Genomic DNA, 14109 nt, shown 5'->3' with positions numbered 1-14109 from the left:
ATGTGAATCTATGAAATGTGTATATACAATGCTCACATATAAGTTTGCTTTTATACATGTACACACACATAAATGCATTGTGCCAAAATCCACATGAAACACATGTGAGCCCATACACACAATGGTGCGTATGATGACATACATGCACACATATACATAGTGCACCTATATCTATGTAGACACACACACATTCCTATACCTCCATGCTTCATTTCCTCATGGGCTAGGGATGCTTACAAATGCTTTCACATGAACATTGAAATTCAGAATCCGTCCTCACCTATGCTCACTTGTGGTACAGTAAGAGGAGTGCTGAATGTGGAATCAGAGAACCCTTCAGATTCTACTTTGGACTCTCACTCTCTACGTGACCAAGGAATTGCCCATTCCTTGGCCTTAGGTCTCCTAATTTGTAAAAATAAAATTTAAAAAAGGCATTGGACTGAATTTAATGAACTATTGAATAAATATCTAAATTTGGGACCATCTGAGCTACTACTCTCCTCCATTAGTCCAGATAATCAAAAAGTAGTTGTATGGGGGCAGCTGGGTAGCTCAGTGGAGTGAGAGTCAGGCCTAGAGACAGGAGCTCCTAGGTTCAAACCCGGCCTCAGCCACTTCCCAGCTGTGTGACCCTGGGCAAGTCACTTGACCCCCATTGCCCACCCTTACCACTCTTCCACCTATGAGACAATACACCGAAGTACAAGGGTTAAAAAAAAAATCCTTTAAAAAAAAAAAGTAGTTGTATGTGATCAGAAATGTGGGTTCCTTCTACCGGTTTACATAGACCTTCTTTAACTTTTAATAAATACATTTTAAAAAAATAACTTCTTTAAAAAATATTCTTTCTTCCCTATGCAGGAGTCCCTGTCCCCAATCTTGAATGGTATAAGGACTCTGTCCCCATCAGCAAGCTCCGAAATTCTCGTTACAAAGTGCTAGTGAGTGGAGGTCTACGAATTCAGAAGCTGCATCCCAATGACTCTGGTATCTTTCAGTGCTTTGCAAGAAATGAAGGGGGAGAAATAGAGACACACACCTACCTGGATGTAACCAGTAAGTACGGGATGTCAGTAACACCAAATGATAGTGAAGTGCCCTTTTAGACTCATGTCACTTTAGTATGTGACAGCTGAACATCCATATATTCATTATAGCTTTGGAGGAGATGGAGAAGATACACTGGTAACATAAATTTAGATTGGCATTATCTGTTCTGTGGTTTTCTAGCACTGACCACACTGTGAATAGCTTTTTAAAAGGGAAAGAGAAAAAAAAAACATTCAATATCTTCCTAGAAAGAAATGAAGGCTTAATAATGAATAAATATCCGTCTTATTCTTTGTCTCTTGATCTTTCCTTCTTTTATATCCATTCCCTAGTTTAGTTTTATTGAACAATTATAGTTCTTTTGTGAATTTCTTTTATGATCATATTAACTGAAATGCCTTGGTACATTTTCTTTGAAAAAAGCATAAGGGTTTATCTTTATCTCTCATAATATTAAAATTTTTCTTCTAAAATGAAGTGGAACTTGGTAATTATTGAATAATACCTTTTGCTCTTCCCCCATGAGACAAAATGCTTGGCTGATTATGTCCTCAGCCAGAATACTATTTAGGAGAGTTCAAAAATACTTAAAGTTGTGACTTTCAGGGCTTTCTATCTATCAAATAAACCAGAATAAGTATTACTTCCCATTAGATTATGAACTCCTCGAGGGCAAGGACTGTCTTTTGCCTCTTTTATATATCTCTAGTCTTTAGCGCAATGCTTGGCACATAGTAGACCCTTAATAAAGGTTCATTGACTAAATGGTTATGGTAAATTTGGGCAAACTAAAAGCCACCAAGAAGACCAAGGGTCATTTTTTTTTTTTGCTGCAGTTTGGAAGATGAGACACTAACCTAGGTATACCTACATTTAAGCAATAGATGGATTCTCAGAAAATTCAAGTTGAAACTTGAATCTTTGTAAATGAGGTCATTTAAAATTAGGCCTGTAATGAATATGGAACTATGTTTTACATGATAGCACATATATAAAATTACTTACTGTCTCAGGGAGGGGAGAGGTGAGAGAGAGAGAAAATTTGGAACTCAAAATGTGAGGAAAATGAATTTTTAAAATTGCTTCTACATGTAATTAGGAAAAAATAAAATATTAAAATTAAGTCTGTGAGTCTTACAGCCTCCATGACCTTGGACAAAGCACTTAACCTCCCTATGCCTCAGTTTCTTCATTTGTAAAATGAAAGAATTGAACTAGATGGTCTCTGAATTTCCTTCTATCCCCAGACCTATGAGGCTGTGACCTCCAGTGAATCTTTTTTCAAAAAAAGTGATATTCATGAAGTAATCTCTTCCCAATTTACTTTTTTCTAAATTCAGGTACTTCGAATGTTAGATTTTCTTAAAGCAAGGCATACAAATTATGAGTGAAAAAAATGTGTTCAAGACCAAGAAATGATGCTGTGTCTGATGGCTGACATTTATATCTTCCTTATAATATAGTTCACTCTTATATAGAACTCTCCAGTTTACAAAATGCTTTCCACCCCCCTTGTGAAGTAGGTAATGTTCCCATTATCTTGTTACAATGGAAGAAAATGAGGTTTCAGGAGGTTAAAAGACAAGCCCCAGGAGCCCATTGCTCCTCCTCTTCCTCCACTTAGACTCTTCTTTCCACTATATCATGCTGCCTCACAGTCTATCTTACTGCAATAAAAATAAAGTAGAATTTGAAGGAGAAAATAAAACTTCTCAGGAAATGTCTTAAAATAAATATAATATTTCTTCCATTTATCAAGTGTGGATGGAATGAATAGAATGGAATGTTACAATTTCTTTAATATTTTCTTTAACCAAGTCACTTCCACAGCACGTTTGCTTGGTGTCTGGTATGATTTACCTGTAGATCTTGAACATTCCCATTACAATCTCTTAAAATGTTTTCTGCCCTTACACCCAGTGACTGCCCCAATTCTACACAATCCTTGTGGGAAAGGGAGCCAGAGTCAAAAGCAACAGGCATTTGACTTGTTGGATAAAATGCTCAAACTAGGAACTGGAAGAATCCGAGGTTCAAATCCCACCTCAAATACTCACAACTCTAGACTAATCAGAGACCCTCTCTGGATCTTAGTTCTTCATTAACAAAAGAAAGGGATTAGAATAGATGATCTCTAAGGCCCCATCCAATTCTACATCTATGATCCTATTATTCTACTTTTAATTCCATCCTTCCCTAGCTCCTCTTTCAAAGGATTCCCTTTCCACCAAAACCCTGAATTCCAGTGATCTCAAGATACATAAATGAAAACTAGTTCTTCATCTCTCTCAAAAAAAAATTGTGTTATTTTTCTAATATTTTTAATGGATTCCCAATTTTCAAATTGTTAAATTATAACAAAATAATCATAACATTCACCATGATCTTATTGAATATAATCATTCTTAGATGATTAAAAAAATTATTAAAGTTCCTCCAGTGCCTTAGGGTCTTGACTATGAACACAGATCCTTATTACCTCTCACTTAGACTATTGTAGTACTCCTAATTAGTCTTCCTGCCTCCAGTGTCTCTTATCTCTAATTCATCTCCACACAGCTGCTCAGTTGATGATATTCCTAAAGCACAGGCCCAATCCTATCTTTTTTTGCTTTAAGAAGTTCTAGTGGCTACCAAATACCTCTAAAATAAAACAAAAATTCCTCTCTTTGGCATTTAAAATTCCTCAGGCTAATGACTCTAGTCAGCCTTTCCAGATTTATCATATTTTATTCTCCATTCCAAATGAACAAGCCTACCCACAGTGAGGAAAAATGCCCTTCCTACTAAGGAATTGATGTTATAGAATGCATATCACATTTGGATATGAATATAAATGACATTTCATCACCCATCTCCATTCATTTGCATAGATCATTTAGGTTGACTGGAATGCCTTATCTCCTCCACTTTGTACAGTCCCTACCTTCCTTCGAGGTTCATTTCATATAGGAAGCCTTTCCCAATTTCCTTCCTCTTCTCTCCTCTCCAAACCTCCCCTTCCCCCTTAAACTTCTGTTTTCTCCTATCAAAACTTACTTTCTATGGGGGCTTCTAGGTAACACAGTGGATAGAGCACTGCAGTATTGAAGTATAAAAGGATGTTATTAAGGAAATATTGTGGTATATACTTTGTTGGTTGATCACAAAGTATTTTTCAGCTCTCCTCCTTGAAGGTAAGCCAAGAGTGACTTTCCTTCACTGGGTCAGTACACAAACTACTTGGAGATAAATAAATAAATGAATGAATGAATATATATATATATATATATACACACACACACACACACACATATATATACACACACAAATATACATATATATTCTGTTAATTTATATTATATAATAAGGATTAATAATAACAGGATACCTTAATCTAAGGGAAAACTTATTTCTCCCAACCTCTTTCATCTTACAGTGTATTTATTTCTTCATCTTGAGTATTCATTCACTCAAGCTACTCTCTCACTCCTTAACACTGACTAAAAACCCATAAAACTGCTTCCTGACTAAAACTATCTATAATCCTTAATTAAAAGTAATTTATTTATGTTAAGAATGTCTCCAAGTAGACAATTCAGTTAGCCAAATTGTCTCAGAGGCTAACTGACCAGAGTATGACTTTGAGATGGCAATCAGAGACCAGGGAGGCAGGTCTTTGGTCTTTCTCTTCTCATAATAGTTCTCAAAGTAGCAGATCTGACAGTTTCTTCTTCACAATGAATTTCCACAGTGAGGAAAGTGGAAAACCCCCTCGATGGTTTCAGAGTTCTCTTTCTTTCCTATCAGAGCAGAGATATATCCAGGAACAAAAGCAGAGTTGGCTAGTTTCTTCAGGAGTTAGAGACCAACTGCCCCTCAGAACTCTGCCTGCTCTACTCCTTCAAAGTTCTAAGCTCATGCACAGAATTTTTCCTGGCCTCAGGCATTCTGCAGTCTCAGAGATAACCCTTCTAAATTTCCTTACCTTATCAAACCTAATCAATATATTTATAATTTCCTAATTTCCTTACTATAGCACCAGGTCTGTAGTTCAAATCTAGCCTCAGACACTTCTTCAGTCATGTGACACTAAATAGATAATCACTTAATCCCAATTGCCTTGCCCTTATGGATCTTCTGTCTTAGAAATGATACTAACACAGAAGCTAGGGTTTAAAAAGGAAAAGAAAAAGGACATTACTTTTTATATATTTTATAATTATCTCTGTTCAGCATGGTATAAATAGAAGAAATGCTGGTTCTGGAGATGGAAGACTTGCATGCAAATCCTATCTCTGATGCTTATTAGCTGTGTGACTTTGGTCCAAAGGGGACTGCCCCCTAATTGGCTTTTGTCAGTGCACCTAACAAAACATTGGTTTTGCTTTCTCTCTCTTTGATTTCCCTCTTATTTCTGACTATTGTAGTTTCCTCTCAGAATGTTCAATATTGTATATACCTGTAGTTAGAAAATTTTAGAGGTACAACATGATTATGTCAAAAGATCAGTTGGGGAGATAAGTCTCCTAAATGATCACAGGAGGGATTTTGAAGATGAGATTAACTCTACTCTGCCCATTTTTAGATTTAATCACCAAAAGTGTACACACCCCACTTATCCTCAAGTGGGGGAGGTCTGTGACCCAGGTGTGCACACAGTCTAGTTCCTTAAGTTAGATCTCTTACTCTGCCTTCTTTCTCATTTCTCTACCTTCCATCTTGGAGTCAATACTTTGTATTGACTTCAAAGCAGAAGAGTGGTAAGTGACTTGCCCCAGGTCACACAGCTGGGAAGTGTCTGAGGCCAGATTTGAACCTGGGACCTCCTGTCTCTAGGCCTGGCTCTCAATACACTGAGCTACCCAGTTGCCCCTACTTTCCTTCTTTCCCTCTATTTTATAAATAAATTGCTAAAAAATAATTTGGAGTTGAAATATATTAATTCCTGGAAACCATGCTCTTATGTATTCAGTCCAACCATAATTTTTACTCCTTTTTACAATCCAAAGAATAAGGCTTGCTTGTGATAAAAAAAAAGGCAATGAAGAGAAATCCATGATGAATATAAATAGGCTGCTGCATCTTCCCAAGAATGGCTTCCAAGGAATAAGTAAAAATATTAGAACATGATACAATGTGTAGAGAAGGTATAGGAATTAGACTGACTGAATCTATAAAAGATCCGCAACATCCTTAGAAAGTTGCTTTTTTTATAAGTACCCTTTGTCAGATTATTTGTCATTTTTCTGTTTCTTATAAAAATATGTTTCATACTTCAGTTGTTCTTTGATCTCCTTGATGTAGGTATACCCTCCAATGGTTTAATTTACAACATATCCATACCTTTCATCTTGGGCTATTCCTGTTCATGTTCTCTTAAACCTTTTCCATAAAGAGTCTTCTATGATGAACATGGAAATATGTATTGTATGATAACAAATGTACAAACTATATCATATTACCTGCCATCTTGGGGAGAGGGAGAAAAAGAGAACATAGATCTCAGAATGTCAGAAAATGTTTATTAAAAGTTGTATTGACTTATCTGAAAAATAAAAATTAAATTAAATAATAAAACCTAAAAAAAATCTCCCCAATGCCCTACAGGGTCTTTGAACATTCCGTGGATACTGGTTTCAGACAAAGACTATCCATTTGTTAGCGCTTGGTGTTGCTATGTGAACAGCCCCTTCTCTCCTGACCATCCATTACCTCTTTGACAATTCATATACCACTCTTCTCCATGAATCTTCCTTGTTAATACTGAACTACAGGCCACTTATGTTTCCCTATTATGTACTTTTCTGCTAGGTCTTTGGTTAATCTATAGTTCTAAATCTTTGGAACTTGTACTAGTCTATGACTCCTAGTACCATTCAATAATTGGAATATGAAGGAGGTGAGGAGGAAAACTTACGTTAAGCAAAAAATTGCCTATCCATCCTTCCTACTTCTGCCCTCCAAGACTAAGAAAACCAGTATGGTCCCTTTTCCATATGATTCTAATTATGTAAAATAATAAGAATGGCTAATAATAATAGTTAGCATTTCTATAGTGCTTTAATGCTTGCAGAGTATTTCACATATGTGATCTCATCTCATCCCCACAATAATCCATAAAATAGCAGCTATTATTATCATCCTCATTTTATAAATGAGGAAACTAAAGATAAAGATTAAGTGAGTTGTCCAAGTTCAAACAATGAATAAAATAAGATTTGAACTGAAGTCTTAGTGATTCCAAGTCCAGCTTTCTATCCACTTCATTAGATACCTATTTTTATATGAGTATCCGAATAGGAGTCATATAAATGAGAGCTTATTGTAATGAGAAAAGAATGTTGAGTTATGAATCAAGAGTCCTAGGATCTAATCTCTGCTCTGCCATTAAGCTTGCCATGTGATCTTGGGTCAAGTCACTTTAGACCTTGGTTTCTTCATCTATAAAATCAAAGAGTTGGTCTAAATCAGTGGTTCCCAAACTTTTTTGGCCTACTGCCCCCTTTCCAGAAAAAATATTACTTAGCACCCCCTGTCACATACTATCACCGCACCCTTACAGTTATTTACTGCCCTCAAATGCAACTGTGGCCATCACTGCCTCCCCGGATTGCTGCAGCACCCACCAAGGGGTGGTAGCAGCCACTTTGGGAATCACTGGTCTAAATGATCTCTGAGGTCTCTCCTTTCTCTGATATTTTATGAATCTCATTTGTCCAAGTGACACGTTTATTTTTAAAAGTCAATTTTTAAAGTCTCTTTAAAGTTTTTTTTAAGATAAAAGTAATGTTTTCAATTTTTCTAAATAAAATGTTTCCCTTTTCTCTTCCACACTTATTTTAAATTATTCTTATACCTCCTACACTGCATCATTTACATATCTATGAGTACCATGAGATTTTATTTTCACTTAAGCAGTAAACAAAGTTGAGTAATTCCTTAGAGGTGAATTTGGAGAAAGGTTATAATCTTTCTTGAAAGGTTTCCTTTCCTTTTTTTTTTTTAATGGCTCTACCTGTCTTGGATTCATTCTATAAAAATTGATATGAAACGCTCCAAGGTGGTAGCTTGAGTGTCCCTAAAAGAAGATCCTTGATTTCACCTTTGTCCTCAGATATTGCACCAACATTTACTCAGCGTCCAGTGGATACCACTGTTACAGATGGCATGACAGCAGTGCTCACCTGTGAGGTTTCAGGAGCTCCAAAACCTGCTATCACTTGGAGAAGAGGTATGTTTTTATATTTGTGTTGGGGCCTGAGACTAGACCCTACTGGGATATTATAACCATTCTACAAAAATATAATCTAGTCATTTTAGTTGTAAAACCTCCTTGGAAATGGGCTGACCTCTTCAGTGACACTGTTTCTGCTTCATCTAAATGCCTCATAATTACAACAAGGTGACTTGTTTTTAACCCTTACCTTCTATTTTATTATCAATTCTAAGACAGAAGAATAGCAAAGGCTAGGAAATCAGGTTAAGTGACTTGCTGGGCATACACAGCTAGGAAGTTAATGAGGCCAAATTTGAACCTAGGACCTCCCTTCACCATGCCTGGCTTTCTATCTAATGACTCATCTGGCTGTCCCACAAGGTGACTCTTAATGAATTGCTAATTGCTTGGGCAATCCACTCTCAGACTCTTGAGTTCTTTTTAAACTATTTTTTGGGGAGGTAGGAATGAGGAGGAGAGATGGTAGCATGGGAATGGGTCTGAATATGATTTCAACAGATTAGAGAACCCAAGTGATGGATCTTTTATAGATCTACTCATATAGGTCCCAAACTCCTCTAACTTAAAGTCCTAGAGAGCCCGAGAAATTGACATGGTAAATGACTTGCCTAGGGTCACAGAGCACCTATGTCAGCGATGGCAAACCTATGACATGCGTGTCAGCACTGACACACGAACCATCTTTGATGACACACGAGCACATGTGGCCACATACAGAGACATATGGGGCCGCAAGGTGAGGATGAAACATTTGCTGTAATTTAGTGTAGATACTCTGTGCATTATAGATGAAAATTCTACCTATATTAATTTACCTATTTTGGTTTATTAAATACAGTTATATATTACAATTATACATTTTTGTTATTTAAACTATAAATATCATTATGGTTTTTTTCTCAAAGTGACACACCACTTGAGTTATGCTTGTTTTTTTGGCAAATTTTGACACTCCAAGCTCAAAAGGTTGACCATCACTGACCTATGTGATATAGAAAGGATTTTAACTCAGACTTTCCTGATTCACAAGCCTAGCTTCTATCCACTTTGTCATGCTGTATTTTCAGAAAAGAAAGAAAAGAAAACAAGATACTTTATATAAAGCGCCTACCAGCTCTGATATTTTATGATTCTCTGAAGCCAAAGGGCCTTTTTTTTCTTCTCATGCATTTAAAATTCACTTATATGTATATGTGTAAATATATTATAGAGAAAGAAAAAATGTATACATAATCCACATATATGTTTATATATAAAGAGAAAAGGAGAGATATATTGTGTTTATTTAGTCATATCTATTTACTAATTTATTCATTTGTTTATTTGTTAATTAAGTTGTGGGGGGAAAGGAAGGAGGAGGAGGAGAGAGAGAAAGTGGGAGAGGCACATACCATAGTGGAGAAGGGGCTGACCTTAGTCTCTGAATGAACTGAACTCAGGTCATACAAGTCTGTAATATAGGCAGAAGTTGCTTTATTTCTCAGTCCCCCAAACAATGCTCTAAATTACAAAGAAGTTGCAAATCTATCTAAGTAGAGAGAGCTTATGAAAGCAGGGTTCCTATAATAAGTGGAATCACAAACACAGATGTCTCACTGTAAATATTTCTTTCCTACACAGTATATATGTGTGAAAGAGACTCTTTGATCCTTATTAATGTCAATTGTGTTAAATCATGTCTTCAATGTAAAGATCCTTGTGATAAAGTAACACCTACATTATTTGCTTATCCACTAATAGAAATTTTAAAATAAAATTATTGATCACTTTTTCCGTACTCAATAAATTACTCATACTTGATCAATAAATCTTTTTTGATTGATTCATTGATTTGCCTAACCAAGTTAATGCTCAATAAATGTTTGTTAAATTGAAACTTAATAAATGAGTATGGATAAACTAATAATGTCTGTTGAGCTTTGTATGAACATAACTTAGACACTTTTGGAAGCTGTTATTAATTCTTTCAAGCTCCGCTTTCAGAGGGATCACTATTTGGAAACTTTGGATCAATGTCTAATAATTTAGAAAATGAGGACAAGGTTTTAACTTGGACAAATCTTAGTAAGACTTAAAAAGAAGGGAGGATTTCTAAATTTTTTAAAATGCATATACAGTAAACGGAAGAACAGGCATTCTATTGGTTCTTCACTTGTTGATATTTATTCAGTCATTCAACTTTTACTGATCACCTCATGTAAATCCTACATTTAGGAAGAGTATTTGGGATAATCTATTAATTTCTCAAATTAAGTATTTAGTGGCTGGAAAGAGTTACTACAGCTTCTAAAGGGGAGTCTAACTTACTTTATACTAGGAGAGACTGACTCAGTTCATTTAAATATACCCTGGAGCAGAGCTAGCATCCATTCACCAAATCTAGATATCTTTTCAGCTTGAAAAGATCGCTTTTAAGAGACATGATGGCTCTATGAATTTTGTTATAATAAATGTTACTGTATTTTAGAAGTGTAGAGGCTGACTTATTCTCATTCTTTTCTCTCTCATTTTTCAGGGAAACAGATTTTGGCCAGTGGCTCTGTTCAGATTCCTAGATTTATCCTTCTTGAGTCTGGAGGCCTGCAGATAACCCCAGTCTTTCTCCAGGATGCTGGCAACTACACCTGCTATGCAGTCAACTCTGAAGGATCTCTGACTGCATTCGCCATGCTGACTGTGTGGAGTATGGATAACACTTTATATGAAATCTTTTCTTCCATTAATCACGGTTTAATCAGGGTGTCATTTTTACTTAGGAAATATTATTATGCCCTTGGCCTTTCTCATTTAATCAAAAGAAAATGGTTATTTTTACAACTAATTTATTAAAATCTTTTGAGCAATTACCTTGATTTTTCAGTTTCTAAAATAATAGATACAGTATATATATTAAAAAATTTAATGAAACGACTTTGGAGAAGGAATATCATCTATACTGTCACACCAAGACAGAAAAGTGACTTGTTGGTTAATCTTATAGCAGTTGTCATTTAAGAAAACTAAATTAAGAATTAAAATACTTATAAAAATAATCTTCATTATACTGACTAATTATCAAGTAAGATGCTTTTGGAATATAGCAAAATAACGAAGCTGTCCTTCTTTCTTGGTTCTAAGCCAAAAAACAGCTCCCTGTAATTATTAGAAGAGCACTCATCTTCAGCTCTTGCCTGTCTTTGTTGTTTCTTCTGAAGCTCAAAATAATTTGATTTCTACAAAACAGGGATATAGGAAAAGCATATAACCCAAAATTGTTCCATTCTTTAGACTTGGTATTTTATCCATACTATCTATTCTTCATTCTGGCTTATAGACCAAGCACATTTACTATAGAAATTCCTTTCTTAATAGGAAACAGAGGGGCAGCAATGTAGCTCAGTGGATAGAGTTTTAGGTCTGGAGTCAAAAAGACCTGGGTCCAAATCTGGCCTCAGATACTTGCTAGCTGTCTAATCCTGGGCAAGTCTCTTAGCCCCAGTTGCTTAGCCTTTGCCTCTCCTCTTTTTTAGAATTGATACTAAGACAAAAGGTATGAGTTAAAAAGAAAAAAGGAAATGGAAGACTAATTATTCCACAGTGGTTTTATAAAAATAGCTATACTCTCCACTTAACTTTTAATTTTCTTGAATAGGAAAACAGTAGATTTCAAGTCAGAGAACCTGGATCCCAGTTTCAGGTACATATTACCTAGCTTACCTTGGGCAAATTATTTAACCTATGAGAGCCTCAATCTCCTCTTGTAAAATGAGGAGGTTGGACTAGATTATCACTGAGATCCCATTCAGCTCCCTCTTTGATTCTATAAATCTTTTAAAAAGTCTAATCCATTTCTTTGGAAAGCTGAGTTGTGGTTTATTTCATATTGGTTTAATTTACTTTGTGGCTTATTTAGAGGTCACTCTTAAAAATAAGCCATTACATTTTATATGAAGCTTGTTTGCTACTCTCCTTTTCCACTTTGAAAATATTATATAAGTAGAGAGTGAATTAAAATCTCTTCAGAATCAAATTCTAACTTACTCTCTGGGACCTCCCCTACTGCTTAATTGGCTTATTCTCCATGCTAATAGAGGCAATCTTCCTTCTCTTTGATATATTCATCTCTAATCCCCATTATATTCCTTATGAAAGTTAAGTTGTAGAGGCACTATGACATATTGGCTAAAGAGCTGACCTTGGAATCAAGAAGTGTGGTTCAAGTCCCGCTTCTGCCTCTCACAATTAGTATCTGTACAATCCTGAACAAGTCACTTAACCTCTTAAAAAAATTTTTTTTTAAATTGGAGCCATAAAGTTGGAATTCTCATAAACCACCGATCAAGGGATTTACTGGAACTATTCATTTTTCTTTTGAGATTCAGCATTGTACTCATCTCAGAAAGTTACATTATATTTCCATATATATTTTACATGAACAGTAGGTGTTATGGGCTATCTGATGTGTCCTGCTATTGAAAATATAAAGTGACAAGAGTATAAAATATTGTTGAATCATACATTTAGAGCTGGAAGGGACCAGGAGGCCATCTAATTCAACATTCTTATTTATGTAAGATGAAGAAACTAAGATTTAATGGGATCAAATGTCTTGCCCAGGGTCACACAGCTAGAAAATGTCAAAGGTAGGATTTGAACCCACGTCTTCCTGACTCCGAAGCCAGATCTTTGTCCAATAAAATATATACACTTGTACTTGACAGCATAGATACACAATTATGTTTGTATAGGATCATTGACACATGTTCTAATGTATAAAAGTCCAAGATTAACTTGTCATAATCTATCCTTTTTTGACCTGTGTATGTAACTTACTTTAATGTTATTGCATTGGTAGCCCTCTCAGGTCTCTTGCAGTTGTAAAATACGTTCTTTCTTTGATTTAATTCTATGACTTGTTTTCCATTTTCCAGGAACATTCCAAAATCTTCCTTTAACCCTCCCTCCCTTTTTTTGCAAACATAAGACAGAACTTAGAAATCTATGCCAGACAACCAGCCCGTTACCCTCTGCAGGTAGAAACTCTCAAACTCATAATTTTGTCTGAGTTGTTACTTGTGTTTCTTTTAGATCGTACTTTTATTGTCTACCCTCCTGAGGATAGAACTGTTATTAAGGGAACTACAGCCACGATGCACTGTGGAGCTATTCATGATCCTAGAATTCCTATCAGGTTAGTATAATCACCAGTTACTCTTGGGGTTTGTTTGTTTTTGTGTTTGTGGGGTTTTGTCTGCATATTGTGTGTTAATATTCTGTGGACATGTAAAATTAAGTCATTAGATGAAGAGGAATTTTAGGAACCTCAATGGTAGTTGCAGACCCCTGATTGCTGCATCTTAAGGTTGTAGGCTGTATCATTAATCACCCAAATCCCATTTTCTCCTTCAGCCTTATGTATTATTTACAGTGAGCTATGTTCCACTTCATGACTTCAATACAGCTTTTCATGATTTTGCTGCCAAGGTTAATACACTATCTGTAAAACGGACTTGTCAGAGGCTGATAGTTAATGAGAGAAAAATCCAGAGGGATCGAATAGGATTTCAGAAATGTTTACTCTGGGACTATGGAATACCCAGGAAGAGTCTCCTTGCACTCCCAGGAATATTTCATAGCAAAATGAGGGGAGAAAAGGTCTGGAAAGTTGGAAGAAAGGAAATCATAGTCCTCAAAGGAATTTACAACAAAAGGCATTTAAAACTTTGACTGGATGGCTTGAAGCTTGGTTAAAGGGATGGAGAGGTGTTTGTTTTTTTTTGTTATTGTTGTTTGTTTTTTTTTAATCTTTCTTTGAATTCACATTGGGATAGTAGTGCCTGAAAATTTGATGATCTGGG

At 35.6% G+C, this 14109-nt stretch overlaps 1 protein-coding gene across 1 annotated transcript in view; it reads left to right on the top strand.

The window, feature by feature from the left end:
- SDK1 (sidekick cell adhesion molecule 1) overlaps positions 1 to 14109 on the top strand; it is a 1179904-nt gene that overhangs the window by 813820 nt on the left and 351975 nt on the right. Inside the window, 4 exon segments of the mRNA XM_044659951.1 lie at positions 865 to 1059; positions 8150 to 8266; positions 10788 to 10955; positions 13340 to 13442. Coding sequence (XP_044515886.1) covers positions 865 to 1059; positions 8150 to 8266; positions 10788 to 10955; positions 13340 to 13442 — 583 coding nt within the window.

Source organism: Gracilinanus agilis, chromosome 1, assembly GCF_016433145.1.
Source record: "Gracilinanus agilis isolate LMUSP501 chromosome 1, AgileGrace, whole genome shotgun sequence".
Lineage (NCBI taxonomy): Eukaryota > Metazoa > Chordata > Mammalia > Didelphimorphia > Didelphidae > Gracilinanus > Gracilinanus agilis.
Note: the sequence above shows the minus strand (reverse complement) of the source record. Positions and strands in the feature narration are given on the sequence as shown.